The sequence below is a fragment of the Carettochelys insculpta genome, chromosome 16, assembly GCF_033958435.1.
Source record: "Carettochelys insculpta isolate YL-2023 chromosome 16, ASM3395843v1, whole genome shotgun sequence".
NCBI classification, from domain to species: domain Eukaryota; kingdom Metazoa; phylum Chordata; order Testudines; family Carettochelyidae; genus Carettochelys; species Carettochelys insculpta.
This window is the reverse complement of record NC_134152.1, coordinates 5,876,085-5,904,056: the sequence shown is the minus strand read 5'-3', so window position 1 is coordinate 5,904,056 and position 27,972 is coordinate 5,876,085. Positions and strand designations below refer to the sequence as shown.

Sequence of the window (27,972 nt, the reverse complement as noted above, 5' to 3'; positions counted from 1 at the left end):
TGAGGACAGGGCTGAGGAGGCGGTGGCGGCGGCGAGCCGGGGGATGGCGGCCGCGATGGCGAGCGCGGCGGAGCGGGAGGTGCTGGTGAGTCCGAGGCTCTGCCGCCGGTGTCCCGGCCCTGCCCCCTTCCGGGGTTGCGGCGGCGCCCCCACGCCGCGGGAGCCCTCCCGGGGGGGCGCTGAGGCGTTGCTTGGCAACGGGGGGTGTCGAGGGGCTGGCGGGGGCAGTCGCCCATTGGCTCAGCTGCGTGACTGCGGCGCCCCCGGATGCTGCGGCGACTGGACCCCTCGGCCGGGCGTGGCTGCCCCTGCGCTGCCCGGGGCGAGGCGGGCACTGACCGTACCCGGGAGCGCGAAGCGCGCCTGGCAGCCGAGAGCCTCTTCCGAGCCCGGGCATTGCTGGCGTCCCCGGGCCCCGCTGCTGTCTCCTCCTCCGCCCGGTGACAGCCGCCGCCCCGGTCGCTGCCCCGTAGGCGCTCCCGTCGGGGGCAGTCACGCAGCGGATGGGAGCAGATCGCAGCTCCGGGCGGGTCCCGGGGGTGTGACCTTGAGGAGGGGCGGCAGAGCCTGGGGCTGCCCGCGCCCCCTGGCGCAACCCCCGCGCGGATGACTCCGCAGCATTTTACTCCACGAGTTTTGGGGCTGGGGAAGGTTGTGACGCGTTGGCTGGTGGAAATCTTACAAATGCTGTTGCTGGTTTTTGGCTAGTTCTCAGGTGCCCAAGATGCCTTGGGCCTTGGAGAGCTGAAATTAACTGTCCCTGCTCAAGGACGTGTTCACGATCAGCAAAGGCAGGGGCTTTTCTGTCTCAGTTAATGAACGGATCTGCCTGAAACTGGGCTCTAATTGAGGATCCTGTTGTAAGCAATAGGAGGGCAAAACTGTGGTTAAAATAACCCCAGCCTAAGGGCGTGTCTGCACTACAGGTGTAAGTGGAACTACTTTAGCTCAGTGTACAGTCACTACAGTGATTACTGGAGTGGCTGTTGTCCAGGCTGAACCGCCTTCTGTTAGTGGTGCTTGTCCTCACCAAGAGCACTTCCACCAGCTGTTGGGGGCTGTGAGCTGGGGTTCTCAGTTCTTCACAGCTCCCCTCCAGGAGCCTAACTGCCCCCTGGCCTTCTCACTTCCCCTCTGGGAATGGGGTTCTGCTGCCTGGGCTTCTCGCCTCCCCATTCCCCACAAGGATTTGGGGATGAGGGGGCTGTAGCTGCCCAGCTTTCTTGTCAAGTTCACAGCTCTGGCATGGATCCTTAACATTGGCTGTCTTACCAATTTCAAGTGATACAGTGTCTGCAGAGACATTAGGAAGTCCTGTGGCACCTTATAGACTAACAGGTATTTTGGAGCATAAGCGTTTGCGGGCAAACACCCGCTTCATCAGATACGTGAGTTGAGGGCTCCAGAGGAGAATCTGAATTTATAGGCTCATGAAAAGGAGGGAGTCCCAGTCAAGAGGAGGGACAAAGTTGACAAAGTAATTGAGTCATGTAGAATGTGACCCATTAGCAGCAGCTAATGTGGAGGTGTGAACATCAAGAGAGGAGAAACTGCTTTTGTAATTGGCCAGCCACACCCAGTCTGTTGTTGCGGGATGGCCAGTCAGTAACAGATTTAAAAGTGGTCATCCTGCAACAAAAAGACTTCAAAAACAGACTCCAAAGAGAGAACCCAGAGCTGCAATTCATTTGCAAACTTGACACCATCAGCCAAGGACTGAACAGAGACTCGGAGTGGCTGGCCAATTGCAAAACTTCCTCTCTTGTTGTTCACACCTCTGCAGTAGCTGCTGATAATGGGCCACTGTCTGTGACTGATTTGACCTTGTCAGCTCTGGCCCTTCTCTTGACGGGGACTCCTTCCTTTTCACAAGCCTATAAATTTAAACCAGCCTCATGCATCTGATGAAGCAGGTCTTTGCCCACGAAAGCTTATGTTCCACGATATCTTTTAGTCTGAAAGGTGCCACAGGACTTCTTGTTATTTTTGAAGATACAGACTACCTTGGCAACCCCTCTAATACTTGCACTAGCATTGTCGCTCTAAATACACCAACATAACCATCTTTCCACAAGAGGGATAGGACTTATTATGTCACTGTGGTCGGGCACTTACATTGACAAGATAAGGCTGCAATGCGTACACTGACATAATTAGGTCAACATAAACTGCCTTAAACTGAGCTAACTGTGTAGTGTAGACCAAGTCTGTGTAACAAAATAACCAACTCTGGCAGGATTATAAACATGCCCCACCCTGTGTAAGGACCCCTGTCAGCTCAAGCCCCTTATCCCTTCTTCTCAGATGAGGCTTGTGTGATTTTTTTTTATTCCCGGCTGCCAATCCTTAATCAGAGTCCCAGGAAACCCCTGAAAACTTGCACGAAAGCTGTATCAAAGTCAGCAAATTTTGGATAAGTTTCTTGTAGTTTTTTTATTTCTTGTCTTGTGTGACATCCTATGAAATTATAATATACGAGGTCTTCTGATGTCCAGCTATCCAGGAATTCAAGGAAGGTTAGAACTTACGTGAATGGCATAAAGTAACCCCCCCAGAGGTATTTGAAAAGTTCCAAAGAAAAACGAGAGCCTGCATACATCCTGGTCTCCTCCTCATTTGCTCCCTCCTTAATAAAGGGATGTGCCATCATGGAAACAAACTAGTTAATTATTAAAATCTCTGTGATTTCTAAGTTAAAATGACCTTGGAGAGGGGGATGTGTTTATGATGTGGTTTTAACTGCTTCAGAAAAAAAGTCCAGGGTGACCCAGGAAACTGAGCCAAACAAAACTGCACTGTTTGTCACCTTGGACATGACACAGCAAGTGCTGTCGCTTGGTGTAAACTCATGTGGATGAGTAAATTATTCAGAATTCTACATATTGAGATTTGAGACTTCTAAACAAAGGGGACTGTTTTGATCTAGATTTTTTTTTTTAAATCAGCTCAAAGAAGTACTTACACCAAATAGAGTTAAAACACAGTTCTAGGTTAAGTGACAAAATCAACCAAGTAACCAACATGTATGTGAATATAACTGCTTCATTCTCTCCAAGAAACCCATCCGTCCTAAGTCTCTCAGCTGTTTTTAAACATCTGCAAAAACATTGTATGCCTTTTGTATGTATATATCTATCTGAACAGAGCAACGAAGGATTGGTGGCCAAGCCAGCCTGTATGTGCTCTGAAAATGGAAGAAATTTGAAAGTTTAAAAAAAAAAATTTGAAACAATTGATACAGCGGTGGTCTTCAGATGACTTCCACACTGTTCGTTTCCGCTGTGCGGCTGGCGGGAAGTTACATCTCCAAATTGCAAATCAACACATGCTGATTTTTAACGTGTGGAACTCCCATAAGAGGCTAGGCAAGATTTGTCCTTGGTAGGGGTTGAGGGAAAGCTGGTGGCAAAGACGTCTTTATGGGCTGCTCCAGATATGTTTAGCAGCTCCCAAGGCCTGTCAGCTGAGCCATACACACGAGTTCATGGTTCCGTTCTGTGGGTTTCCAACAGGCTGTTCAGATTCCTTTCAAGGACCCTGGCTCTTCTTGGAGCAGACAGATGCAAAGCTTCACAGGCTAACAGACTCAAGAGCCACCCTAAAGCCCCTTGGTTTTAAAACCTCAGGCACCATCAACCCCTTTGGGACTCTGTCCTGGCTGCCGGTCAGGACAAGCAGAGAGAAAGAAATAGGAATTATAGATAGAGACCATCTCTGCCTTCTTTCTGAGCATCAATGCCTGCCCCATCCAGCTGTCTGGGGGTTCTAAGGAGGCATTTTAATGGAACGCTTGAGGATGCCTTATCAGTTCCCATGATGCCAGTCACCATTTTTCCTCTGTTTGCCAACTACTTGTGTGCAGATCTTGTTGCTCCTTTCTCGGAAAAAGATGTTATTAAAATTGCAAACAAAAATGATTGCGTGCATGGATCATAACATGCGAACTTAGGGATGATGCAATCAAATGAATAAGGAGAGAGTGTAAAAACAAAAGGAAATATTTCTGCACACGATACACAGTCACCATGTGGAACTCTTTGCCTAAGAAGGGTTCAAAAAAGAACTAGATAAGTTCATGGAGTATAAGTCCATTAATGGCTGTTGGTCAGCCTGGGCAGGGATGGTGTTCTGAGCCTCTCTTAGAAGCTGGGAATAGGGGATGGATCACTTGATGATTTCCTGTTCTGTTTATTCCTTTTGAAGTACCTGGCTTTGGCCACTCTCAGAAGACAGGATACTGGGCTAGATGGATCATTGGTCTGACCCAGTATCATCATTCTTATGTTCACCTTTCTCAGTTCCTCAGTGCTTGGTTTTTTATCGCCATGGATGATTGGATGTTGAGCACTTTAGAAGTGTGGTAGGCCATCCTGTTTACTTCTACCTGGACCTCTTCAGGGACCCCTGTCAGAAGTTATATTCTAAGAGGTTCAATCTTTCTTTTGGGTGAAAGCAATAGAAGAGGTTCTGCAGAATTTGAGAGAGTGGTTTCTACTGTTATATCTTAATCCCAAAAGCCACGGGAAATCTCAGGCCTATGTCAAAGGAGGTTATTCTCTGGATTCTGGAAGCTTGTACTCTGCCTCAGTTTAAGAAATGCCTACTTTTCTGGGTTGGTATACCAAGGACACAAAGTTCCTTAGATGCGTATTGAACCAGTCATGTTGCCAATCGCAGTGCTCTTTTTTTTTTTTTTTTCCATCCTGTCTCCAGCTCCTCTAGTTTGACTGAAGTGGCAGCTTCCTCGAGTGGGGAGGCTTGATTAGATAGACAAGGGCCAGTGCAAGGCTCAGATAATGTCCAATATTGAACAGTTTTTAGATGGTCTTCTGATCGGTGCAGACAAATGAACTCTTCCTAAGCCCCAGGGCCTGCCTCACAGAGGTCTGATTTTAACAAATCCAATCTCTGGTAAAGTAACTCAAATGTCATCCTGTCATAGACGCCTTAAATTATATAGACTCCTTGGCTCCATGGCCTTGTGTACATACATGGTACACTATGCAAGACTGCACCTGAGACCTCTCTGGATGTGGCTGACCTCAATGAACTCTCTCTTCTCGTAATTATTGTTATTTGGATCTTGTCACCATTTGTGTGGGTGTTTCTTTTAGAGGCCATCAGCGACTCAGGTTTTAGACATGTCTGGGTTGGGAGGGATCCTGGGGTCCTTAGGATACAGGGATGGGGTTTTGGTCAATGTCCAGGAACTTGATGTGTTTTTCCTGGTCTCTCAGGCCTTCCTGCTCCATGTCAGGGGCAGAAATTTGTCTGTTCTCTCTGACAACACTACAGCCATGTTTTAGCACAACAGTCCAGGAGATGCTCACTCTTCGCTTGTTTGAATGAAACTATGGGAATTTTGCATAGTTCATTTAATCTACCTGGAGCTTCTTACCTCCCCAGGGTGCAGAACGAATTGGCTGATCACCTCAACAAGTTTTTCCCCAGTCATGAGGAGCAGCAAGAGACATTTTCTGGTGATGGTGATGGGGAACCTCATTGAATAGACTAGTTTGCATACAGGCATGACAGAGTGTGTCGCAAACTCTGCTTCCAGGTTCCATCACAAATATAGAATCAGAGAACGCCAGGACTGGAAGGGACCTTGAGAGGTTATCGTGTCCAGCCCCCTGCCCTCATGGCAGGATCAAGTACTGTCTAGACTATCCCTGATAGACACTTATCTAACCTGTTCTTAAGTCCATCCAGAGATGGAGATTCCACAACCTCCCTAGGCAATTTATTCCACTGTTCGACCACCCTGACAGTTAGGTTGGACATTAGGAAAATGTTCCTAAACCTCCCTTGCTGCAGTTTAAGCCCAGTGCTTCTTGTTCTATCCTCAGAGGCCAAGAAGAACAAGTTTTCTCCCTCCTCCTTTTGACACCCTTTTAGATATGTGAAAACTGCTATCATGTCCCCCCCCCTTAATCTTTTTTCCAAACTAAACAAGCCCAATTCTTTCAGCCTTCCTTCATAAGTCGTGTTCTCTAGACCTTTCTTCATTCTTGTTGCTCTTTTCTGGACCCTTTGCAATTTCTCCACATCTTTCTTGAACTGCGGTGCCCAGAACTGGACACAATACTCCAACTGCAGCCTAACCAGTGCAGAGTAGAGCAGGAAAATGACTTCTCGTGTCTTGTTCACAACACACCTGTTAATCCATCCCAGAATCATGTGGGGTTTTTTTGTTTTTTGTTTTTTTTTTTTTTGCAACAGCATCACACTGTTGTCTCATATTTAACTTGTGGTCCGCTATTACCCCTAGATCCCTTTCTGCCATACTCCTTCCTAGACGGTCTCTTCCCATTCTGTATGTGTGAAACTGATTGTTCCTTCCTAAGTGGAGCGCTTTGCATTTGTCTTTATTAAACTTCATCCTGTTTTCTTCAGACCATTTCTCCAGTTAGTCCAGATCATTTTGAATTTTGACCCTATCCTCCAAAGCAGTTGCAACCCCTCCTGGTTTGGTATCATCTGCAAACTTACTAAGCATATGCCAATATCTAAATAGTTGATGACGATGTTGAACAGAACCGGTCCCAATACAGACACCTGCAGAACCCCACTTGTTATACTTTTCCACAGGATTGAGAACCACTAATAAACTACTCTGAGTACGGTTATCCAGCCAGTTTTGCACCCACCTTACAGTATCCCCATCTAAGTTGTATTTGCCTAGTTTATTGATAAGAATATCACGTGAGACTGTATCAAATGTCTTAGTAAAATCTAGGTATACCACATCCACTGCTTCTCCCTTATCCCAAGGCTCGTTATCTTATCAAAGAAAGCTATCAGATTGGCTTGACATGATTTGTTCTTTGCAAATCCATGCTGGCTGTTCCCTATCAGCTTACCACCTTCCAAGTGTCTGCAGATGATTTCCTTAATTTCCTCAGCAAGCTGTACCCTTCCATACCAACATTCCAATCGTGTGTTATCCCACCAAGTTTCCGTGATGCCAACAATGTCATAGTTGTATTTATTTAGTAGCACTTCCTGCTTATTACTCATACTTCTTGCATTTGTATTTAGGCATCTAAGATATTGCTTTGATCTTGCCTCCCAGTTCTGCCCTGACCCTCCTTTTTCTCTGACATTATAGCCCGTGCTCCCTCCCATTTCCGACCCATCTCCCAGATCTCCATCTTCTCTACTTCCCTGTGGGCTTTGCTTCCCTGTCCCCATGGAACCTAGTTTAAAGCCTGCCATACTAGTTTAGCCAGTCTGTGCCCAAACAGGGTCTTTCCTCTCCTCGAAAGGTGAACGCCATCTCTGCCTTGCAGTCCTTTCTGGAACAGCAGCCCGTGGTCAAGGAAGCCAAAGCCCTCCTGGCAACGCCATTTACGCAGCCAGGCATTCACCTCCAGGATGCCCCTGTGTCTGCCTGGGCCCCTACCATTGACAGGAAGGATCCTTGAATGGGACAGTGTTGTTATCCTTTTTCCCCCCAACTCTTCTCTTACATAGAGTTGCACCTGATGTCTCAGAACCATGGCTGGCTGCTAAACTCGGAGCTGAGCCCCCTTCATTTAACAGCCTGGATGCTCCATAACTAAATCCCAGCAGGTTTGCTCAGGGCAAGTTTGAAAGGTCCCACGAGATAGCAGAGAGCCTTCCACCAGTGCTACTTATCTCTCAAATGGAAGCAGTTCTCAATCTGGGCCTCCCAATGCAGAGTTTTACTAAAACATCCAAAACATTTGGAATATTTATAGCACCTGAAACAGCAATTTCTTTATCAAGGTTCACTTGGCAGCAATATTAACTTGCTACGCTTAGGTGGATAAGCAGTCTGCTTTTTTTAAATAACATGTCCATCCTCAAAGGGCTAGAAAACTTATACCCTCAAGGAAGCCCATGTTTCCCCTTGGGACCTGAATCTGAGCTTGCCAAAACTTTTGGTAACACTATTTGAGCCTTTAGTAACATGTTCCTTGTTACACTTTTCGTTGAAGGTCGTATTCTTAATTGCTATCACTTCAGCCCGCAGAGTCTCTGAACTCCATGCATGCACAGCAAAGACTCTGTACTCTGCCTTCTTTAAGGTGTATTTACACCTTCACTCCAATTTCCTCACAAAAGTGCTGTGAAATTGATTTCACAATCGGGAAATAGACCTACCTGTCTTTTACGTGAAACTTCATACAGGTAAGAATGAGCATCTTCATTCATTGGGCATTAGACAGGATTTTGTTCTCTGCATAGAAGGAGGTAAACTCTTCTGGTGGTCCCCCAAGCTGTTTGTGGCTGTAGTGGACAGGATGAAAAGTCTCTTGATCTCTCCAGAGTTTTGTCCCAAATTTCTTCATGTATTCACATCTGTTAAGATCAGGCAGGTGTTTTGCAGCCAGCTAACCTCACTGCTCATTCCAGAAGATCACAAGTATCCTGAGCTGCATTTGTAGTACAGAGTGTAAAGCCATGAGTACCTGGCCATCAGCGCGCACACTCTTTTTTTTTTTTTTTTGCCATTACACCATTGCTCAGGATTCAGGAGATGATGCCAAACTGCATACTTGCTGGTTGCTTGAAGAAAAAAGTCGCCAGCCCTTTTGTAACTATTGTTCTTTGAGCTGTTTTGCGTGTCCACTGCTCAACCCACTCGCTAACCCCTCTACATTAGAGTTTTCCAGGAAGAAGGAATTGAGAAGGGGGTGAAGGTTGCCCGTGCACTTTATACTGGTGCCAACAGCTTGCAACAGTATAGGGCCCTTGAGCCTCCCCAGCAGATCCCATGAGGGGGAAAAATATTTGACGGTTGCACAGGACTCACGCACATCAGGAGTGGAATAGAAACATGCAACAGATCTCAAAGAACAACAGCTACGAAAGGTTAGTAACTAGTACTTTGCTATAGTTGGTGGTATTGCAGTGGGGGAGAGTGTATCAAATGCAAGGCGGGCAAGGGTAGGACAAAGATATTGGCTGAAGCGTAAAGATGTTGGTTATACGCACCCAACAGGCACACCTGGGTGGTGTGCTAACATCTGGATAAGTTTCTGCTCCTTAAAATAACCCGCTAACCCCTAAGCATCAATGACAGCTTGAGATGCTTCCCTCCAGATTCCTGTCACGCTGTAATGAGGTTTGATGCTTTTGGTAGAATCAGGTTTGGGAGTTTGCTGGGCTGAGGGAGCTCACAGCAAGTCAAACGTGCTGTGGCTCCAATCCAGAAAATCAGCCAATCCCTCTCTGAGTACATCGTCTTGGAAAGATTCACATTGTAGGACAAGTGCAGAGGTTAGGCCAGTGGACTAGACTGGATTTAAGAGACTTGGTTTAGTTCCTGACTCTCACCCACAGACTGCCTGTGGCACTTGGGACCAGACACTTGATTTACACTGTGCCGCTGCTCCCCTCTGAAAAATGGCAATTGTCTTTCACTGTTTCCCTGTGATGAAAGTAATCGTCCCCCTGGCACATGCACACATCCTACCTCTGATGTTCTTCTGACCAAGAGTGTTCTTATATTAATACCTGAGGTTTGCAGGATCTGGTTTTCACAGGCTTTTCCCACAGCAGACAGCTGGCTGAAGTCAGGTGTGGCATTGTCCCATCAGATCTGAGCTGGCTTATTACTGAATTTGTGAAAGAAGCCTTGTCCTATCAGCTGACTTCATATGAAGTTCTTTCTAGTTAAGCTGCTGCTGTTTGGTAAACTAACTGGATGAGATCACTATAAGGACCAGGCTAGAACAGCCCCAGAGTCTTCCAGGAGGCAGGAACTGGACTTTATGCTTCATCTGAAACTGATTCTTCCAGCAGCACCGAGCCACCAGCCACCATTATTGTTCATATAATGCTCTATATAAAAACATTTGCTCAGCGGAGTCAAGGCAAGATATTTTGAAAGAGGGGAAAATTAAGCAGCATGGAGAGGTAGAGAAAGTCCCGCCCCCCGTCCCTCTGTTTGAACAGTTCAGTGAAAAAAACCGTGCCTTCCACCCTCATGTATCAGTAACCTTGCTCTCGAGAAGTTAACTTGCATCTGTGCTCGTGGAAGAAATTAAGATCAAGCATCCTGTGAAGCCCCAAGAGATTCTCATAGATGATTTCTGACTTGTCTTTCCATGGCTGCAGGAGGAAGAGTTTAAATGGCTTTTGCAAGAGGAGGTTCATGGTGTCCTGAGACAGCTGCAGGATATTCTGAAGGTAATGAGTCAGTTCCAGCCCGGCATGGAGAATTTTCCTTTTCAGGTGGTTTGTGGGTTTGTTTGTTTTGTGGCGACTGTTTGTTTTTTGTTGTGTGTGAACGCGGTCCTGGTGAGCAAGCACAGGCAACAGCAGATCACGTTTCTCCATTGCTGTCTTGCAAGTTGGCCTGTGCTTCAGTCTCCGTGACCCATTCAGTCATTGGCCTCTCTGCCGGGACACTACCGCCAAGGGGCTCCAATTACATCTTTCTGTGAAGCTGCAACCCCTCTTAAGAATCTGGAAGCTTTCACGGCAGCACAGCTATGGTTGCTTCCAGTTCCTTATCCCTTAGTGGGAGGGGGGCGCTTTATGTAATTGCCTGATGAAATTTTGCTCATTTTGATACAATTTCAGGGTTACCATTCTTTCAAATACTTACAGTCCATCTCCCCAAACCCAACTTGCAGGAGGTGAGGGGCACTGGATGCCTTCAGATAAACGGATGGTTTTGGTTGGAAGGAGTATAGGAGCAGGCTAGGAAGCTTGGAAAATGCTGCTCTTGGTTTTCCCAATATCAGAGGGCTGTGAATAAACACCGGCTGGCGAGTATCATGTTTATAAAGACTGATTGCTTTTGCACAGTGTAACTAGCTTGGTGGTTTCAGCGACCGCAGAGGCGCTTTCTGTGTGCATCATATTTCCCCTAGCAGTATCCAAAAGAGCTCTTTTAGATGCCCCATTTAGTGGGGAGCAAACAGAACCTACCGATGTACAATAGTAAAGATTTTTGTGCATGCTCCACCTTTACTGTCCTCTCAATAGTGCAGCTTAAGTTAGCAAAAGCAGTTGCACCACATTAGAGCAGTTCCCAGCATCTGTACCACCACGTTGTCTAATCCTGAGTGCTCAGCGCCTCATGAAAAGCAAGGAAACTGGTGCTGTTAGCTCTTCTAGTATATGTCATAGTTCGGGGAGATTGCCCCTGTAATTCCCCTCTGTAGTACAGCACAGGCACCTGCTCTCCGGTGTCCAGTTTCCTAGCCATTACTTACCTCTCTTGGGTGGAGAACCATTTCTCTCTCCCTTCTGTCAGGGACTGACAGGCCAAACAGTTCCCTGCCTTCACTGTGTTATTCCTAGCAAAGACAGTCTGCCTAAATGGGCCTGCTTGGTTCTCTTAAGAGACTGATAACTGTGTAATTGCTACAGCCACAAGGTACCATACAGCGCCTTCTAAGCAAGCCTGTTTGTTCATAAGGTAAAAGCACTACTGAGAAAATACATTCTAAAAAAAATGTAAAAACCCTACATGCTTGCTAATAAGATAACCAGAGGACCCTCCCAACCCTGATATGGGCTCTGGCAGGAGCTGTCCTTTAAAAGCCCACTCGGGGGGGGTTTGTGTTTTCAGGTTCGTCACAGCTTCAGCTCGGAATGTGCATGCAGTCCTCTGGGGCCCAATCCTTCCAATTCTGCCTGAGGTTTGGGGCCCTCCTCGGACAAGGGGTCCTGTCTATTGACTTGGTCAGGAAGAAGGACATGAACCTGTTTAAAATGAAGCTGTTTATTCAAAACTTCTTTCTTCACCTGGTAGTATCTGGAGAATCCAGACTGAGATAGTATATGTTCACCTCTCCACAGGGATGCTTCGAAAAAGCTCGTAACTGAAGAAATGATGTTAGCCTCCCTCTCCTCTTAGAGGAGTCGCATACAGTACCTCAATAACCCATGCACAATTGCATTTTAACACAATAGATTCTGAAGTTATCAAACCCAACTTAATACGGTTTAGCTTAATTTTATTATTGTTAACCCCATAAGTTTTGTCCAGAAATATTGCAGAGTACTGTCAGTCTGTCACAGTGTGGGTTCCCCTTTGCTTTTGTGCAGGAGGCTTCTCACAGGTTTACTTTGCCTATTAGTGGCACAGAAGGACCAGTCAAGCAGGAGAACTTCATGCTGGGCAGTTCCAGGTAAGTGTTTGCAAGAGGGGCTGCTGCTGGCTATTAGAGATTGTACTACTCTCTGTTGAAATCCACTTGCATCCAGCAGCCATTTTTGATTTTGCTCACTAAATGTGAGTGATGAGGTGTGAGTGAGTTCTAGGACGGTGGACCTGTAATGCGGTTCTCTCCTTGTGCATGTTTGGTCTTGGGATGCTCCTTGTGCACGGGAAAGGAGAGGGAGGGGTACAGAGTAATTTGTTCCCATTTTATGTAGATTCTCCTGTTGTTGCTATTTTCCTTTTATTATGCGGAGTTGCTAGAAGACTTCCGTAGCTGAGCACAACCGCCTTCTAGTGATACAGGCGCCTGGCTCACAGATGCAGAATCTGGTTTACCTTAGCACACAGTTGTGCCTCCTTTCCTTTAATGTCTGTGACAGTTTGTCTCCTCTTGCCTGCTGCATGTCCTAGCTTTGATCATTTGCATGTCACATCTTCCTCTCTCCCCTATTTCAGCTGCTTTGTTAGATAACGGAGATCAGAATTCGGTGGATTTTAAAAAAGCAGCAGTTCAAGGCTAAGATAAGAGCCCCTGTCAGACAGCTGTAGCAGGGCTCTGTAACTCCCTCCTCACCTATCTGTTTGACTATTATTCCCACAGCTGAGTGGCTGGGTTGATAAGTAAATATCTGCTTCTAATTAGGTGTTGAAATATTCAGCCATAATTTCATTATTTGCACCGTTAGTGCTACAGATTTCTGACTCTGGAAAAAAAGAGACTGTCACTCTGGTGACAGCCTGATATTCTGCCGTTTGATCGTAAAATGCAGTTATCCAGTACTCCAGTTAATCATTGTTCAGTAACCTTCCAAAGAACGAATACTTGACTTTCCCACCTGTTTTGCTTTCTTGCCATTTTATCAAACATTGATTGTGTTTGCCTACAAAACCACACGTACCTGTCCTTGTTTACTTTATGTACGTTAGTATTTTTGGTAATGTACCAAATTAGGATGGGAAGTTCATTTCTCTGATCCTGTAAGAATTGCATACTGAAAAGAAAATTTCTCCGATGGTAGATTTAAGTAAAATTAGACACTTACCATACAACTAAAGTAATTTTTAAATGGCTCACGAGTCAGGCTTTACCAATTTCCTGTTTGATTCTGTAGTGGAATCACCAAGTGGCTTTCCTGGCCATATTCCAACTCATTACACACTGCAGTGCAGTTAGCCATGCTCAAAGTATGAATAATGAGGAGTCTGTCTGACATTTACAGCTGGGGACCTGGACTTTGAGAATCTGAAGTCTGCTCTTGGTTCTACTTCTCTCTTGCTACGTGTTGCCTTTGGCAAGTCCCTTAACCTGTGTGGCCGGGTGGTGGGGGGGGGGCGGTATGTTTACATAGCAGCGTTATTCTGCAATAAGGTATTCCGGAATAGTTTATTTTGAAATAATGCTGCTACACACAACTTGCGTTTTGAAAGAACGTGTAGCTGTGCCAAAATACAGCATCTGCACATAACAGAGCCTATTTTGAAATAGGACACACTATGGCTTATTTTGAAATAGACTCTATATTCTATTTCCACAGCTACTATTTCAAAGTAGCTGTTTCAGAATAGGCGCTATTCCTCATGGAATGAGGTTTACCTGTTGTGAAATAAACAACTGCTATTTTGAAACAGTGGTTGTGTTGTGTAGATGCTAGCAAAGTTATTTCCAATAACAGCTGTTATTTCAAAATAACTTTACTGTGTAGACATACCCTTAGCGCCTCCAAATGTAAAATAGAAATAACATTTATCCACCTCACGAAGCAGTCTGAGATGTGACTGAGAGGTGTTAGTCAAATGCAGTTGTACTAAACTGCATCTGAAATAGTCACCATTTCTGAGCTTCCTGTTTAGCTCCACTTCTGTAGTTACGCAGTAGACAGGGAAACCTACTTCCAGGAAAGTTCTCAGAGCAGTTGTATTGCAATGGATTCCGGTATTCAAAGAGGAAAATCTTTGGGCATTTATATTGTGTTCATAGATTTTTCTGTCCATTCTTCCAAATGCTTTCTCCTTCTGTCAACTATCACTTCAGTCTACTTTGGGTTGAACGACAGGTTTGCCTACCGCCACAGCTGTCTCTCTGTCAAATCCTGGGAGGCTGACAAGATCGTGGTTAAACGAGATGGGATCACAAAGTGAAGTCCTTCAAACCCAGATATGTTAGTCTCCCATCATTGTTTCATGTAAACATGTACCAGGGTTGGTGAGAAGGTGGGACCTTTGAAGAAGGTGACCTGTTACCCACTACTCTTCAAATTCCTCCATGGCATAAAATACAAACAAACACAATGTCAGATTATAGTCTGGTTTGTGTTTTGGTTTTGTGCTGGTAGTGCCAGAACTCTGATGTTTAAACAAAACCGTTATTGTTTAAACAGAGTGTAAATTGTTAATACAGGGAGGAAGCTAGTTTTGAATGGGGCCTCAGTGCTCCAAGTAGGTCACTTACACAAGAGAGCATCTCTCAAGCAATAAGATGGAGCAAAGCTCCTGCCAGTGATTAAGAGCAGGTGGTGAGAATGTATCTCCACAGTTGAGCATAGACAGCTTCTTTGTGCCCACCTGCGAGTAGGGAGTGTCCTTGCTGTGTTGCCTTTTGAGTGGTAATGGTGGAAGCTGGCCCCCTGTTCTCATTGCAGTTGGGGTTGATGGCTTCTGGGCCTGTTTTAGTAGACTGCCTCCTGATTCACTGTGTTGTCATTCCAGCACCGACCAAGTAAAAGGAGTGCTGATGCTGCAGGGAGATGCCCTCTGCCAAGCTGTAAGTACCAATCCACACCTGTCACCTTATGCTAGAGCAGGGAGCTGAGCGAGGAGTGGATATTTTATTCTCTTTTCTGATCAGTGGTGAAGCGCATTCCTTTCCCTTTCTTCCTCCTGCTAGACCTTGTCCCTTCAGATGTCAGCAAGTAGTGGGGTTTGTTAAGCTCGCTAAGGCTGCTCACTCTGGTGGTGCTTGGCTGGTTGCTTTCTCATAATGGCACCTTGGTACCACAGTGACTGCATCTTGCCATTACTTTGGCTGGTTTTACAATAGGCAGTGGTGCCAGCCAAACACTACCAGGCGACTGAATGAGGACGTGGCCAAGTCTGTGTCCGAACAAGGCAGTTCTTGCAGAGATGGCGTGCTGCTGGGATGCACGATGCCGTGGGCAGAACAGAGTGCAGGGATGAGGAGGAGGGAGTTTGTGTGTTCACCTGCTGGGCTATGGTCTTTCCCAGCTACGGAGTAGCAGCTTGGTTAGCTGCAGTCCAGTTATGGTTTGTGCAGTGTATAAGCTTCGATCAGTTTTAATTCAGCCTTGCAAAATTGCTCACCTGGAACTATTTATGACGACCAACTGAAATATATCATTTGTGTTTGCAGTATTATAATCTTCACAGTAGATCAAGGGCTTAACTGGCATGTGTATTGTGGTAGACCCTTCTTTGTTGATGGGCTGCTTGCCTGTGTTGGCCCTTATGTCTGCCATCAGAGTTCCCTCCATGCTGCCTAGGATAACCAGCTGTCTCATCTCTAGCCCAGTATAGTAAAGATATTGTCACTTACTGCTTGTCTTCCTCCCTTAGAAATATGAGTAAGTCAAAGAACTGGCTCACCTGGTACTGCTCAGAATACTCCCACGCACCAGCCAGTGTCAAAGGGGCTTGGAAGGGAGCATGAGCAGTGTTCCCTGTAAGCTGTGAGAGAGAAATTCAGATGCCGCACAGCTGATTAACAGAACGCCTGCAGTTAGGTTTTGCATTTCTGTTGGTGGTGCACAGTCATACACGCCTCGGTGCACATAACAAAATTATTCCACACAGGTGGAAAAGCTCCACGTGTGGAGGAAAAAAACTAGCAGGGACATTGGGTCTGAGCAGCACCTCTTGCTCAGTAGGAGCCCTGCTGTGAGTTTTGTGGGGGAGAGTCTCATGTCTGCCTTTTCTCTTTTTTTCTCTCCCTGCCAAAGGACATTCATTTGAAAATGCCCAGAAATAACCAGCTCCTGCACTTCACGTTCCGTGAAGACAAGCAGTGGAAATTGCAGCAGGTAGAGTTATAAGTCTTTCCTATGTTTTGAGAATGTGACCTCCCCTTCAACGAGCAAAGGACTGATCTTCATTGGGGTTCTCCAGATCCCAGTACCCACCCACCTGTGATGAGCGATGAGCCTGCCAGAGGAGTGCTAAGAGCACCGAGGCTGTAGCTGTCTCTCTGGTTGCCTGCTGACTCCTGACTGGCTGAGCAGAGACCAGTTCATCTAGCACTGAGCTGGCTCATATGTCTGCTCCCGTTACCTGTAAGAAATCATTTCTAGTCCCTTCTCCTCTTTGGGCATTTATATTGTGTTCAGAGATTCGCTGTCCATTCAGACAGTTTAAAAATGGACAGAGAAAGTGGGTTCTCTGTTGGCAAGGAGCCAGGTGAGCCAGTGGGAAGAGAGAGGGGGATCTTTGAATTGAAGCAGTTGCCTGCTGAGATGTCTGTCTTTTGTGTGGCCAGAGCAGGGTGAGAACGAAATGCTTAAGTCTAAGTAGGGCTTAAGGAGTTCAGTAAATAGTCAGGTCACAAGATGACCTAGGCATACAGATGTGTACGTACAATGGAAACGTTGAGTCAGACGTGATCAGGTTATTTTTTATTTTGGGTTTGTTGTGGGACTTCTTAGGCTGGCTGATATTACCCTCCTTGTACACTGTAGCTGTTAAACTGAATCCTTGGGAAGCAATTCTCTGTGCTTTAACCTACCTTTTTTTTTTTTTTTTTTTTTAGTTGCTCTGTAACACCTAGAAACCAAGTATGCTTTAGCAGATGTTTGGTTTTGTTAATAAATCAAGTTTTTAAGGCAGTGATTTGATTCCTGTGCCCTAGAGAAGGGTCTGTGTACAAGCATGCTTAAGACTCAAAAAGTCAGCTATCAGATTGCAGCTTAATTTTGTCGTCTTTGTTTCAAGCTCTTAACCCTCCCATAGGAGAGAACTTGAGGTTACTCCAAGGGAAACATCCTAAGTGTGTCTTCCTGGGTTTTAAAGAAGGGTTCTTTCACTTGTGTGATGGCAGCTACCTCCGAGGATTAGGGAATCTCAACCTTGAGAAGCTTTTAAGCAGAAGCCTGTAGAGGCAAGGTCTTTCTGAGGTCTGTTGCAAGCCCCCACCATCTGCATTCGGCATGTCAGAGTGGGGATCAGCCTTGACAAGGTCCCTGTACGTTTTCTTGCATTTATTTTTTTTTAATAACTTTATTTGGTGCTTTTGTTGGATACAACAAAGAACGATTTCCAGCAACCTGAGAGCTGTAATGTACTGGCATTTGAAACATGCATGCTAATTGTCATGTTTAGAGCCTGTGGTAGGTGAATCAAGCCCTGCGTTGATCTGTGCTTTGAGTCGCTGAAGCTCATGGACATTTTTGGCTTGTTTGTGCTTTGCAAACAAGGGAACTTTTGTGATGTGCTCAGCAGGGCTGCCTGTATAAAGCGACTCTCCTGTGTTGCCACTCTCTTGATATTCTTCTACCGTCTCGTAAGCACAGTGCCTTCCTTTATTGACTTTGGAAAGGACTTGAACTCTTAATGTTGTTTGGGCAAGGAATGAGGGAACCTAAAGGAGGCAGAATAATAGTATTTAATGAGATTATCGGGGGGGCTATTATCCTGTTTCTGCTAGAACAAGCCTCCCGTAGTGAAAATCAGGAGTCTCTTCCATGAGAAAATGAGCCTGGCCAATCATGGAGGCCCTGAAGGGGAGTAGGAGCCATTTGTGAAAAGGAAGCTGGAGAGGGAAAGTGCTTGTAAGCCTCTGGGGAAGTGCAGTAGAGAAAGGAAGCAAGTCAGGGAGGAGAGGAGTGCTTGCGTTGACAAGGATGATGGTTTATGTCACTGCAGAGCCTAGTGCCATAAGCCGCTCTCAAGTCCCTCCTTCCTGGATGTGTGGCATCTGAAGGATAATGTCCCATGGTGCCATGTTACCAGTGCCCACCGTATGTCAGCTGCCAGCTGCACGCTGCGTAATGGTGGTTTTGCACAGGGCATATTTCCTCCATCAGTAGATAGCTTCCTCTGAGTCACAAGACTCCTGTCCTGACTTTGGAGCTGTGTGCGCTGGGGGGCTGCAATTGCTAGTCATACAAGGGCTTTTTTTGTAAACCTGTGTAGGGCCTGCACGAGGTAATGTCAGTTCAGCACTCGGGGGTTGGCCCAGATGTGGAGAGAAAGGAAGCGTTAGAATACAGACTTCCTGCGAACAAAATCCAAAGGGGGGGTGGGGTGTGTGTGTGTGTGTTTCACTGTTACGTTCACCCCTGACATCTGGAACTTTGTGTTAAAATGGCACCCAGACTGCCCCTGTCAGTGTCCCCCTCTAAACTCCATCAAGTGCTATTCTGTACACACCCACTGTCCCTTGTGGTGACTTGCACCTGCCTTTTCTGTATTCGTTGTCTGCGTTCTTTACCTCCTTCCTCTGTTCCAGCTCCCGTGCCAACCTCTAGCACCAAGGGGCTGAGTCTTACCCTCACTTGGAGTTGCTCCTCTGCTCTGTTCCCCATGCCCATGAACCTTTCTTTGCATTGCATTTCCTTGCTCGTGTCATGGGGCAGTTTTGGCAGGACTGCTCTGTTAACAGGCCATGTGCTTCAGTCTCTCTCGGTTCGTACGGGTGCACACTAGATGTGCCTCAGGTCTGCTCTGTCAAAGGAGGCTCAACAGGCAAGTGCCAGTGGTATACCCTGCACCCAAATGCTACAGCAGCTCTTCTTGGCTGTTGATAACCCTCTCTTCCAGGGGTGGTGAACCCCCAGCCTGAGGTGCAAATCTGGCCTGTGGCTCGCCTAGCTCCAACCCTTGGGGCTTGGGCCTCTCCTCCCCAGCATCTGTCCTACTTGGGTGTGGAGCACCAAGTCTTGTGGGCTGGATTCAGGCAAGCTGGGGGTGGATCTGGCCAATGGGTTCTGCCTGGCAGGGGACGGGAGGTGGCTCTGGGCTCCGTGTGCCCCCACCTCTGCTGATCCCATTCTCCCTCCCCTACCTAGAGGAGCAGCAGTGCACAATGTAAAACCCTGGGCCCAAATGTCAAACTATAGTTTCTTAAAATGCCCAGTCAGGTAGACCAGTCGTGTTATGGTCTGAATGGCAGAGGTACCTGCTTGCTTTAGTAGTGAGTGCTGAGTATCTGGGAGAAAATATGTTCAGCCGTATGGGATGGTCCACATTTCCTGTGGCGTCTGTGCAGTGGGAAAGGATCAGTCCAAGGAGACAAAAGTGGGATTGCCTGCTTTTAGCATTACTTCCAAGGCAGCAGAATTGACTGTGCTGTATTTGTGCCTTTGCAGATCCAGGATGCTAGAAACCACGTTAACCAAGCAATTTACCTGCTTACCAACCGAGATGTAAACTACCAGTTCCAAACAGGCTCTGAGGTCCTGAAGGTGAGCAGAATGGCCTCTAGGAAGTAGGGTAAGAGGGCAGCTCTCCAGTCTCACATTTCTTCCCTCTTTTTAATGCCACAGTGCTGTGTTGGGGGTGGATTTTTGTGTGCAGAGTTGAAATCGCTGCAGAGACTGGTCATACAGGGAGTCTTTGGTACAGGAGGGATTTGAACCACGGTCCTGGGCTTAATGCCCTGGCCACTGGACAAGTTGACAGTAACTTCTTACTAGATCAAATACAAGAGAGAACACCCTGTTCTGTTTTTACTTGGTCAAAGGCGACCACACAGGAAAACATCAGCAAATAAGACCACTAGCGCTTTTCCTGAGAGATGCAAGAGAGATAAGTCACAGTTCAGAGCACCTTAGTATTCTACTAATCACAAGCTCTGTAGCGGATGAACCCAGCTCCCCCAGGACGCTGGCATTCTTCCCAAAATAGGGACTGGATCTGAGGAAATCCACCTGCAAGATGAAGCATTTCTGACTGGTGAAAAAGCCACCACTGTCCCACAGTCATAGGAAGGAGCTTGCTCGCTTACAGCCACGCCTCAAACACTGAAGAGTGTGCATAGCTTTATTTGTGTGAGCAGTTGCATTGACATCTGTCTAATGACTTAAAGTTCTGCACATGCAGGATTGCAGCCCATCAAAGCAATTGGGCAATGGTTTTTTTTTTCTTCTTTAGTAGATAAATCTTCCAGAGGAGCTTTGTGTGACTGTCAGTGTTTAAAACCCTTAGGTTATTTTGTCTGCTGTTCCTTATGTAAGGCACAGCAGGGGGGTTTCTAAGCTAGAGTTGGAGGGGACTTGCACCAAAGAGGGGTAAAGTGGGGTGGAGGAGGACACAGGTTGACATTAAAGAAAAATGTTCTTGTCCCTTTTATGGAAGACTGCATGACAGTGGTACATCTTCCCCAGCCAAATTACACTTCCACAACAGCAATTTTCTTTCCCAGTAAGGTCTCCAGCTCCCTCTCTGTAAGCAAAAAGGAGTGGAAGTCTCACTCTCTGCCCAGCATGAGTGGATTAATTTGTTTCTGGCCCTCTTGCAAAGGAAGGTGTAAATTTAGCATGAAGGTTTCACAGTGGAATTTTGCGGCAGAAACCTGGGCAGGAGGTGACTCCAATACAACTATCTTCTGTTGTTCAAAAGAATTTGCAGAGCAAGTTGTGATGCTTGGTCTTGGTCTCATCAGGATGTAGAGGGAGGTCTGTGGCTTGAAAACAACAAGAAGTCTTGTGGCACCTTACAGTCTAACAGATATTTTGGAGCATAAGCTTTCATGGTGAAGCGGCTCTTTGCCCATGAAAGCTTATGCTCCAAAATATCTGTTAGTCTGTAAGGTGCCACAAGACTTCTTGTTGTTGTCGAAGCTACAGACTAACCTGGCTGCCTCTCTGATACTTGTGGCCTGAAAGTCTCTCTTGAAACCATGATGCTTGGTTAGGATTCAGAGCAGCAGAATATCTCAGAACTCCAAGCTCTTGCAATGGCAGACCTTGTAGAAGAGCAGAGGCTGCATGAAATGTCATCACTTCCTCAGCTGGAAGCATCTCCTGGTGACAATGAGTCGTTGACAGAGCCTTGGAGTGCTGCCAGTGAAGTTGATGTGACTTTGTTGGGAACATCAGCAGGGAAATGCAATGGACAGAACATGGGTAATCTGGCCAAGTAGAACGAGATTCTGTCCAGCCTTTGTCCAAAGAGGCCTTTGTGCGCTAGGGGCCTAAGCGAGAGCTGCTTATTTGTTTGAGTCTCAGCAGAGCGGGTGTATGTGGAGTGGATGCCCCGCCTTGCATCAGTCCGAAGCTTGATGCAGTTTGCCCTGTCACGACTCTTGTGTGCACCGAGGCTCTTCAGCCCACCATCCAGAGCTGCATCAGGGCCTGCAGACAGGAATCTGTGTTTTCTTTCTTAGCTGATGGATGCGGTGATGTTACAGCTCACACGAGCTCGGAACCGGCTCACAACTCCAGCTACCTTAACCCTACCAGAAATAGCCTCCAGCGGCCTTACGGTAAATTGCCATCAGGTTTGGCCTGTATTGCCCTTTTTTCTTTCCTAGCCCACAAGTGAGGGCTGCTGTGGTGCTCCACGTTGGACTCTAGTAACCCCTTGTTGCACATACTGCCAGAGAATCCCTGTTTGAGTCTTGTGTAAATTCAACTGTGTGAAAGCAAATGTGGATCCTGTGCTCAGCTGTGGTGGTCAGTCTGCCTTTCTCTTGGGCCTTAAGGAGCCCACAGGCTCTTGGCTTTGTCAGCTGGCCTTCTCCAGAGCAAACCTCTTTGACTCTGGAGAGACAAACTGTGGAGGCTAACCTCACCCCACTCCATCCTCTCCTTGCACCCTCACACAGCGTTAGCACAAGAACTGTCTAGAGGTCAGCTGCAACAAAAGAAATGTCACATATGGCCACGTCCCTGTTCCAGGCTCTCTACAAAGCAGAGCTTTTCTCCTTTGCCTAACATTGTTAATATCTCTCAGCCTCTCATTTCTTTTATAGAAGTGACTCTACTGTATTATTCCCCTAGCTTTACAAACTCAGGTCATGTCATTGATGCAGAAATCTCTTCCATTTTCTCACAGAAAATGTTCACTCCTGCTCTGCCCGCAGACATCCTCGTGAATTTCTACATCAACCTGAATAAGCTGTGTTTGATTGTCTACCAGCTCCATGCACTGCAGCCCAATTCCACCAAGGTAGTCTTCTTTCTTCCCCTTGCCCAATCAGGAGAGATGGAGCCTAGAAATAGGAGAGCTCACTTCCCTGGAGGATGCTTACACTTCATTACAAGAGGTGGTGATGCCCTCAGAACATGGGATGAGTATGTCTGGTGTTAGGTGTCTACATTTGGGCATGATGATTTAGCAAAGATGGAGCTATTTGAGTGAGCACCAGAGGGAGTCAGCACTAAATTTACCCGCGTGCTATTGCATTTTAAAAATACGTACTTGGGTCAATTCCTTGTAGTGTTAAAGGGACACAGTCAAGCTAATCAATATTTTTCAAATAATTCCTTGTATGTGTTTGTAGATACACTTCAGATGCTTTAAACCAAAAGAATTTTGAAGGGTTCATTTCATTTTTATCCTGCTGCTTGGCCACTTCTCGTATCTCACAGCTTGCACAGTGAAAATAAAACTAGTCCCTGTTATTTGGCTACTGCCAGTTCCTAGTGAATTTCATACGCCGGTTCTCAGCAACGTCCATGTTTTGGGATGCAAATTGTGCATAGATACGGATTTTATTTCCAAAAATTTAAAAAAAAAACCAAAACATTTCTGGGACTATTTTTCTTTGGCTCATCTGTGTGAGCTGATATAGGTAAAACTTACTCAGTGAACCTGTAGAATTCATCATCTGACAGGGCAGGGTGGGATGAGATGCTGGTTTTTTGGCCTTTTGATCATTGCTTACTCTTAACTGTGATGACAGCACTAGCCAATGTGTGCTGATATCAAACCAGCATATCATTGTATATAGCCGTAAAAGCAAAGCAAAGGTTCTGCTTTGTCAGTATAGCCTGACAAATCATTTGATCCTATTCTTTTTCCTTATGTCAGATTTCAAGTGACTTAATTTCTCTCTTGCATTCTTTGTGTAGAACTTCAGACCTACTGGGGGATCTATTCTGCATAACCCTGGGGCCATGTTGTAAGTACTGTCTTCTGAAGGACTGTGTAGCATGTGTCAGAGCAGGTGTCCCACACTGAGAAGGGAGGACTGAGTCATAGCTAGGACATAGCAGGGCTAATGCCTAGGGCTTACAAACAGCTTTGAACTTTTGGCGAAGGACAGCATCTGTTAGGCCAGCTCTGTGCTACAGACTTAGGCTGGTACGACGACTTCACTCGGGCGTGGAAAACCCAAGCCCCGGCAGGAGACGTGATACCGACCTAACTCCTGCTGTAGACAGTTCTGTGACATAGCCCTGTCCGGCAGGGGGCGGAGCACCGACGCCAATGGGAGCAGCTCTCCCATCGGCATAGTCCATGTCCACACCAGCACTTATGTCAGCCAGGCTTTTGTTGCTCAGAGATACGGGGAAACCAGTCCTCAAGCGGTGTAAGTTTTGCTGGCGTAAGTGCTCGTGTGCACAGGAGAGAGGCTGTCCTACCACTCCAGTGGTTTTGTTATGTTGACTTTCTCTCTCTTTGGCATAACGTGGCTATGTGAGCACTCTGGCAGGGGCTGAGTGAGCGCCAGTGCATTAGCGAAACCCTTCAATGACTCACTCCCTGCCACGGAGAAATGTGGCTGTTCAAATACTGTCCTCGCTTGGAGAGGAAGAAGCTGGCAGGGAGCTTGGTCAAATCTGTGATGAAAGAGAATATTAACCTCCAGATTATTGATTCACTGGGCCACTGCTTATGCCCCGCTTAGCGTGCGCTAGACTCCTGTACCTTGTTGGAAATGGGCCAAAACAGTTACGTATTATCCAGCCTGTCTGGCAGGTGTCTGGGATTCCCCGACAGAGCACCTGGGGATTTTCTTTCATACAAGCAGGGAGGGAGAGTGCACAGGTTCTAAGTAATTCGTACGGATGCGCCACGTCTGGCCGTGGCGGCAGGGTAACAGGACCTAAGCTCTGAAATGGGTGGTGTGGTGAGTTAACAGCACCTGCCCCTCCACTTAGAGGTCTGGGTTCAACTGAACTTGGCGACAAGTAAAAGGGAGTTGGTTTTCACCCTGGAGACGCTTATCTCCTGTAGGCAGCCGCTCGGTCTGCCATCTCCATTGTTTAATCTAGGGCTAGACTGGTGGGGAAGGTGCTTTGGTAGGGTTGTGGAGAGGAGTGTCTATAGCATGTGTCTGCATGCTCTGCCTCGCTCTCATGAGCACCACACACCCCTACATTATACAGTCCAGTAGGGAAAGCGAAAGCCCTGTGCCCTCTCTCTACCTGCCCCCAAACTGACTGCACTTGGGGCGGGGCTCTGCCCTTTGGATTTCAAGAACAGATTAATCTAAGCGGGTTGGTTACAGGCACAGTCTCCTCCATAGTGTTAGATTGGTCGTGAGCCCTCACTTAGCTCCAGTTTAACCCCTGGATTCATCTGCATGCACAGAGCCCTCTCTGTGAGCAGCTGTGGTGTGTTCTCGTTGCAGTGAGTTCGGCAGCCAAAGATACGAAGTCAGCCATGTGCATAAAGTGGAGTGTGTGATACCTTGGCTAAATGACGCCCTTGTCTTCTTCACAGTCTCGCTCCAGCTCTGCCAGCAGCTGAAGGACAAGGTAGGGACACGGACACTGCCTTTGCTTTGAAGGGGTTTCAGAGCTGGGCGAATGAATGACCAGATGCTCTCCTGGCACGCAGATCGGTGTGGGGCGTGATGTCATTTGTTCTATGTGTTGGTGGCACAGGATGTTCAGGGAAATAATGAAGATGGTTGCTATGGAGCCGGCAGACGGTAGGTGCTACGCAGCAGGAGGCTAGTTAACATTCAGAATAACTGGGCAATAGAAGTATAGAGTCGTGACAGGGGCTGTTAGCAGCTGCAGAGAGAACTTTTGGGCTCTAGCAGCACGTCACTTTTTGGGGTAAATTTGCAAGGTCGGAAGGGTCACTCACACCTAGGTAATGCATTCACCAGCTGAATGCCCAGGAGAAAGCAAACTGCATAAAATGCTGGGCAGGAAGGGGCCTCCCTTTAACTTCTGCTATGTGTGTTGCAATTGGAGCACAAGGGAGGAAATACTAGACACGTGGTGAAGGAACCCCGCTGGGTTGTGTTTGCTATGCAATTCGTCCAGCAGGTTTACCCTGCCAAGAGCAGAAAGGGGGGAAGCCCATTCACAAGGACAGCATCTACACCAGCAAGGTCTCTTGGAAAATCCAGCTCTTTTTCAACAGATCAGGAATCAAAAGAGCACAGCTCTTCTTCCACTCCCGGATCAGGAAGAGTGCCTTCTTTTGGGGGGCGAGGGGGAAGGGGCAAAGCATGTGTAGATGCTCTGCAGGCCCTTTTTTCAAAAGAGCAGTCCTCCATGGGGCTGGATTTTTTGATCCCTGGCCTGTTCTTTTGGAAGAGCAGGGGCTGTGTGGACACTCTGCTGAAAGAGTGGATCGATCTTTTGATCTGCTTTTCTGTGTGTAGATGCGCTCTTTCAAAAGAAGGGGTGTGTGTGTGTTTGGTTTTTGTTTTTTGTTTTTTTTTTTGTTTGAAGAGATCTCCTGGAAGAACTTCTTTTGAAAGATGGCTGTAATGTAGACGTAGCCAGGGTCAGAGACCTAGTTAGGCTGTTTCAGAAGTGTGTATTCTTAGGCAAAGGACCAGGGCTGTGCATTGAGAAACCAAAATGAGAAGCCAGAGGTCCTGAGCCATGGCGAGGCGATATCATCAGACTAGCATTCAGGAGGATCTGAGACCTGTTCTCAGCTCTGCCACTCATCTGGCACATGATCATGGCATCACATCATCACACTGCCTTGCTTTCCCCAGCTGTAAAATGGAGGTATTCCCCCCAGTTGCAGAGTGGTTTGAGCTCTTTAGGTGAAGTAGTGCTACGGAAGAGGTTGGTGGTCTGGCATGTATCTGCCGAACCTTTTACGGTGCCTGTGGCAGCCACACTCTCTCAAAAGCTATGCATAGCTGTAGCTCTGTAGACAAAGGTAATGAACAATAACTGAGCCATTGTAACTGCTCTTGAACTTGGAACCAGGAACCGTTCCTTAAACAACCATGGCTTGAAGGCTCTGGCAGGATCTCTGCACAAAGCCGCCAGGAACCAGACCGTTGGTAGCTGGTCCTGGATCACTGCTGAGCGAGACTCGATTAGTCGCTAGGATTTGGGAATGGCCCTTTGCTCTGGGGCTGGCCTGGGCTGTGCGCACCTTGGGGAGGTCTGATGGGACATCCTGCTGGCTGCGAGGAGCTGCGGTTGGTGGAGGAGGTGCAGTGCGAAGCCCCCGGGAGCAGGGAGCAGCCGTGGGCCCGAGTTAAAGGAAGGGGTGCGGCGTTCCCTCTCCTTTTATCCATCCAGGTGCAGATTTCTTTCTGTCTTAAATGTTTGTGTGCACTGAGGCATGTTCAGATGTGCCCCACTCATAGAAACCCTGCTGGGGGCACTCTGCTAATCAGCTGGCTGGCATTGACTCTCTCCTGAGGGGCTGCCCAGGCTCTCAGCTTACCAGGGACGACGGAGGGATGTCGATGAAAATGGAGGGGACTTGTGGGAATTTGGGAGGGGTGGGGCCAGCGAGCAGCTGGGAGAATGACTGACTCTGCGTGAGGGCCCAGATCCAAGAGAATCATGACCTCTCCCCCTCCGAGCTGCTTCAGAGACCACCCTGTGAGGCGAGGTGGGGAGGGAGCTGTCCCTTTAACAGAGAGAACCAGCTGTAATGTGAAGCTGCCATAACCGGGATCCGGGGAGCCCAAGGCCTAACTGTTTTATCCCTTGTTTTCCAGATCTCCGTGTTCTCCAGCTACTGGAGCTACAGGCCGTACTAATGTCCTGGAGCGTTAGACCCTACATGACCCTAACCACTACTGCCCTGCTCCTCTTAGGAGAAAACTGTTGTGTGCTGGCCTGAGAGGAGGGCCAGGCTACATTGGCCTGTGCCCTGCCATGCAACAGGATCCACGCTCTCCAGAGACCTCACCTGTAGGAGTTGCTTGTGCTTCAGACCTCATGGCAGCACTGACATGGCCCCTAGTAGTGCTGTGATGTGGACCATGAGCTTGCTCATGTCTGCATATTTACCTGTAGAATCTTACTTATTGGCAAGCCCCGAATGAGTTATGGGGACCACGCCCAAGGGACGGGGGTGAGGGGAAGACCCTGAGCCAGTGAAGCTAAGCTAACTTGCACATATCTTAGGGATTGCTGGACCATGAGCAGGGCTGAGGGACACACTGGCTGAGTGCTTGTCAGGGTGCAGCCCACCACAGAGCAAGGGGATGCTCTCTCATGCGGTGACCTCAGACGGTCCAGCAGGGTTTCTGGATGGCCCCAAGACTCCATTCCTTCCTGTCACAAACCCTCCCCAGCAGCTCTCCAGATGTTTTAGGAATTCATTTTGAGATGCTCATATTTGCAGCTGTTACTTCCTTCTCCCTGGCGCCAATGTGACTGTTACTCTGTTTCTGAGCCCCAGATGAGCCAGTTGTTTTTCTGTGTTAAAACGTAGCTTCTGCTCCCCATTTGCTTATAACCCTCTCCATCCTCGACCCCCAGCGGAGCCTCTCTCGGCCATGTGTGCCAGGTCTTCCTTTGTATAGTCTCTGCGACGTGCCACAGGGTGACGCTAAACACAGATGGGGGGCGAGACCAAGTTCTTCCTGTAGAAGATGGTGATTGTTAGCTGCCTACCTTAACGATGCTACAGCATCTGGGTCACCTTCCGTAACCAACTGTGAAATAAAATTCCTCAGATGAAGCGCCGTACTGTGGCTGTTACGG

At 47.3% G+C, this 27,972-nt stretch overlaps 1 protein-coding gene across 4 annotated transcripts; it reads left to right on the top strand.

The window, feature by feature from the left end:
* ROGDI (rogdi atypical leucine zipper) lies at window positions 1-27,972 on the top strand. 4 transcript variants are annotated; one of them, XM_075011015.1, is made up of 11 exons: window positions 1-85; window positions 10,090-10,161; window positions 12,034-12,116; window positions 14,855-14,909; window positions 16,102-16,182; window positions 19,462-19,557; window positions 21,480-21,578; window positions 22,151-22,264; window positions 23,170-23,219; window positions 24,767-24,801; window positions 26,979-27,972. In XM_075011015.1, exons 1-11 carry the CDS (start codon window positions 44-46, stop codon window positions 27,101-27,103), a joined length of 852 nt encoding a protein of 283 aa, XP_074867116.1. In that variant the 5' UTR covers window positions 1-43; the 3' UTR covers window positions 27,104-27,972. The 4 variants fall into 4 exon arrangements, with proteins under 4 accessions (XP_074867116.1, XP_074867117.1, XP_074867115.1 ...); XM_075011014.1 differs by having other exon boundaries at window positions 2-85; window positions 24,675-24,801; window positions 26,979-27,971; XM_075011017.1 differs by lacking the exon at window positions 1-85 and adding an exon at window positions 9,869-9,888 and having other exon boundaries at window positions 24,675-24,801; window positions 26,979-27,971.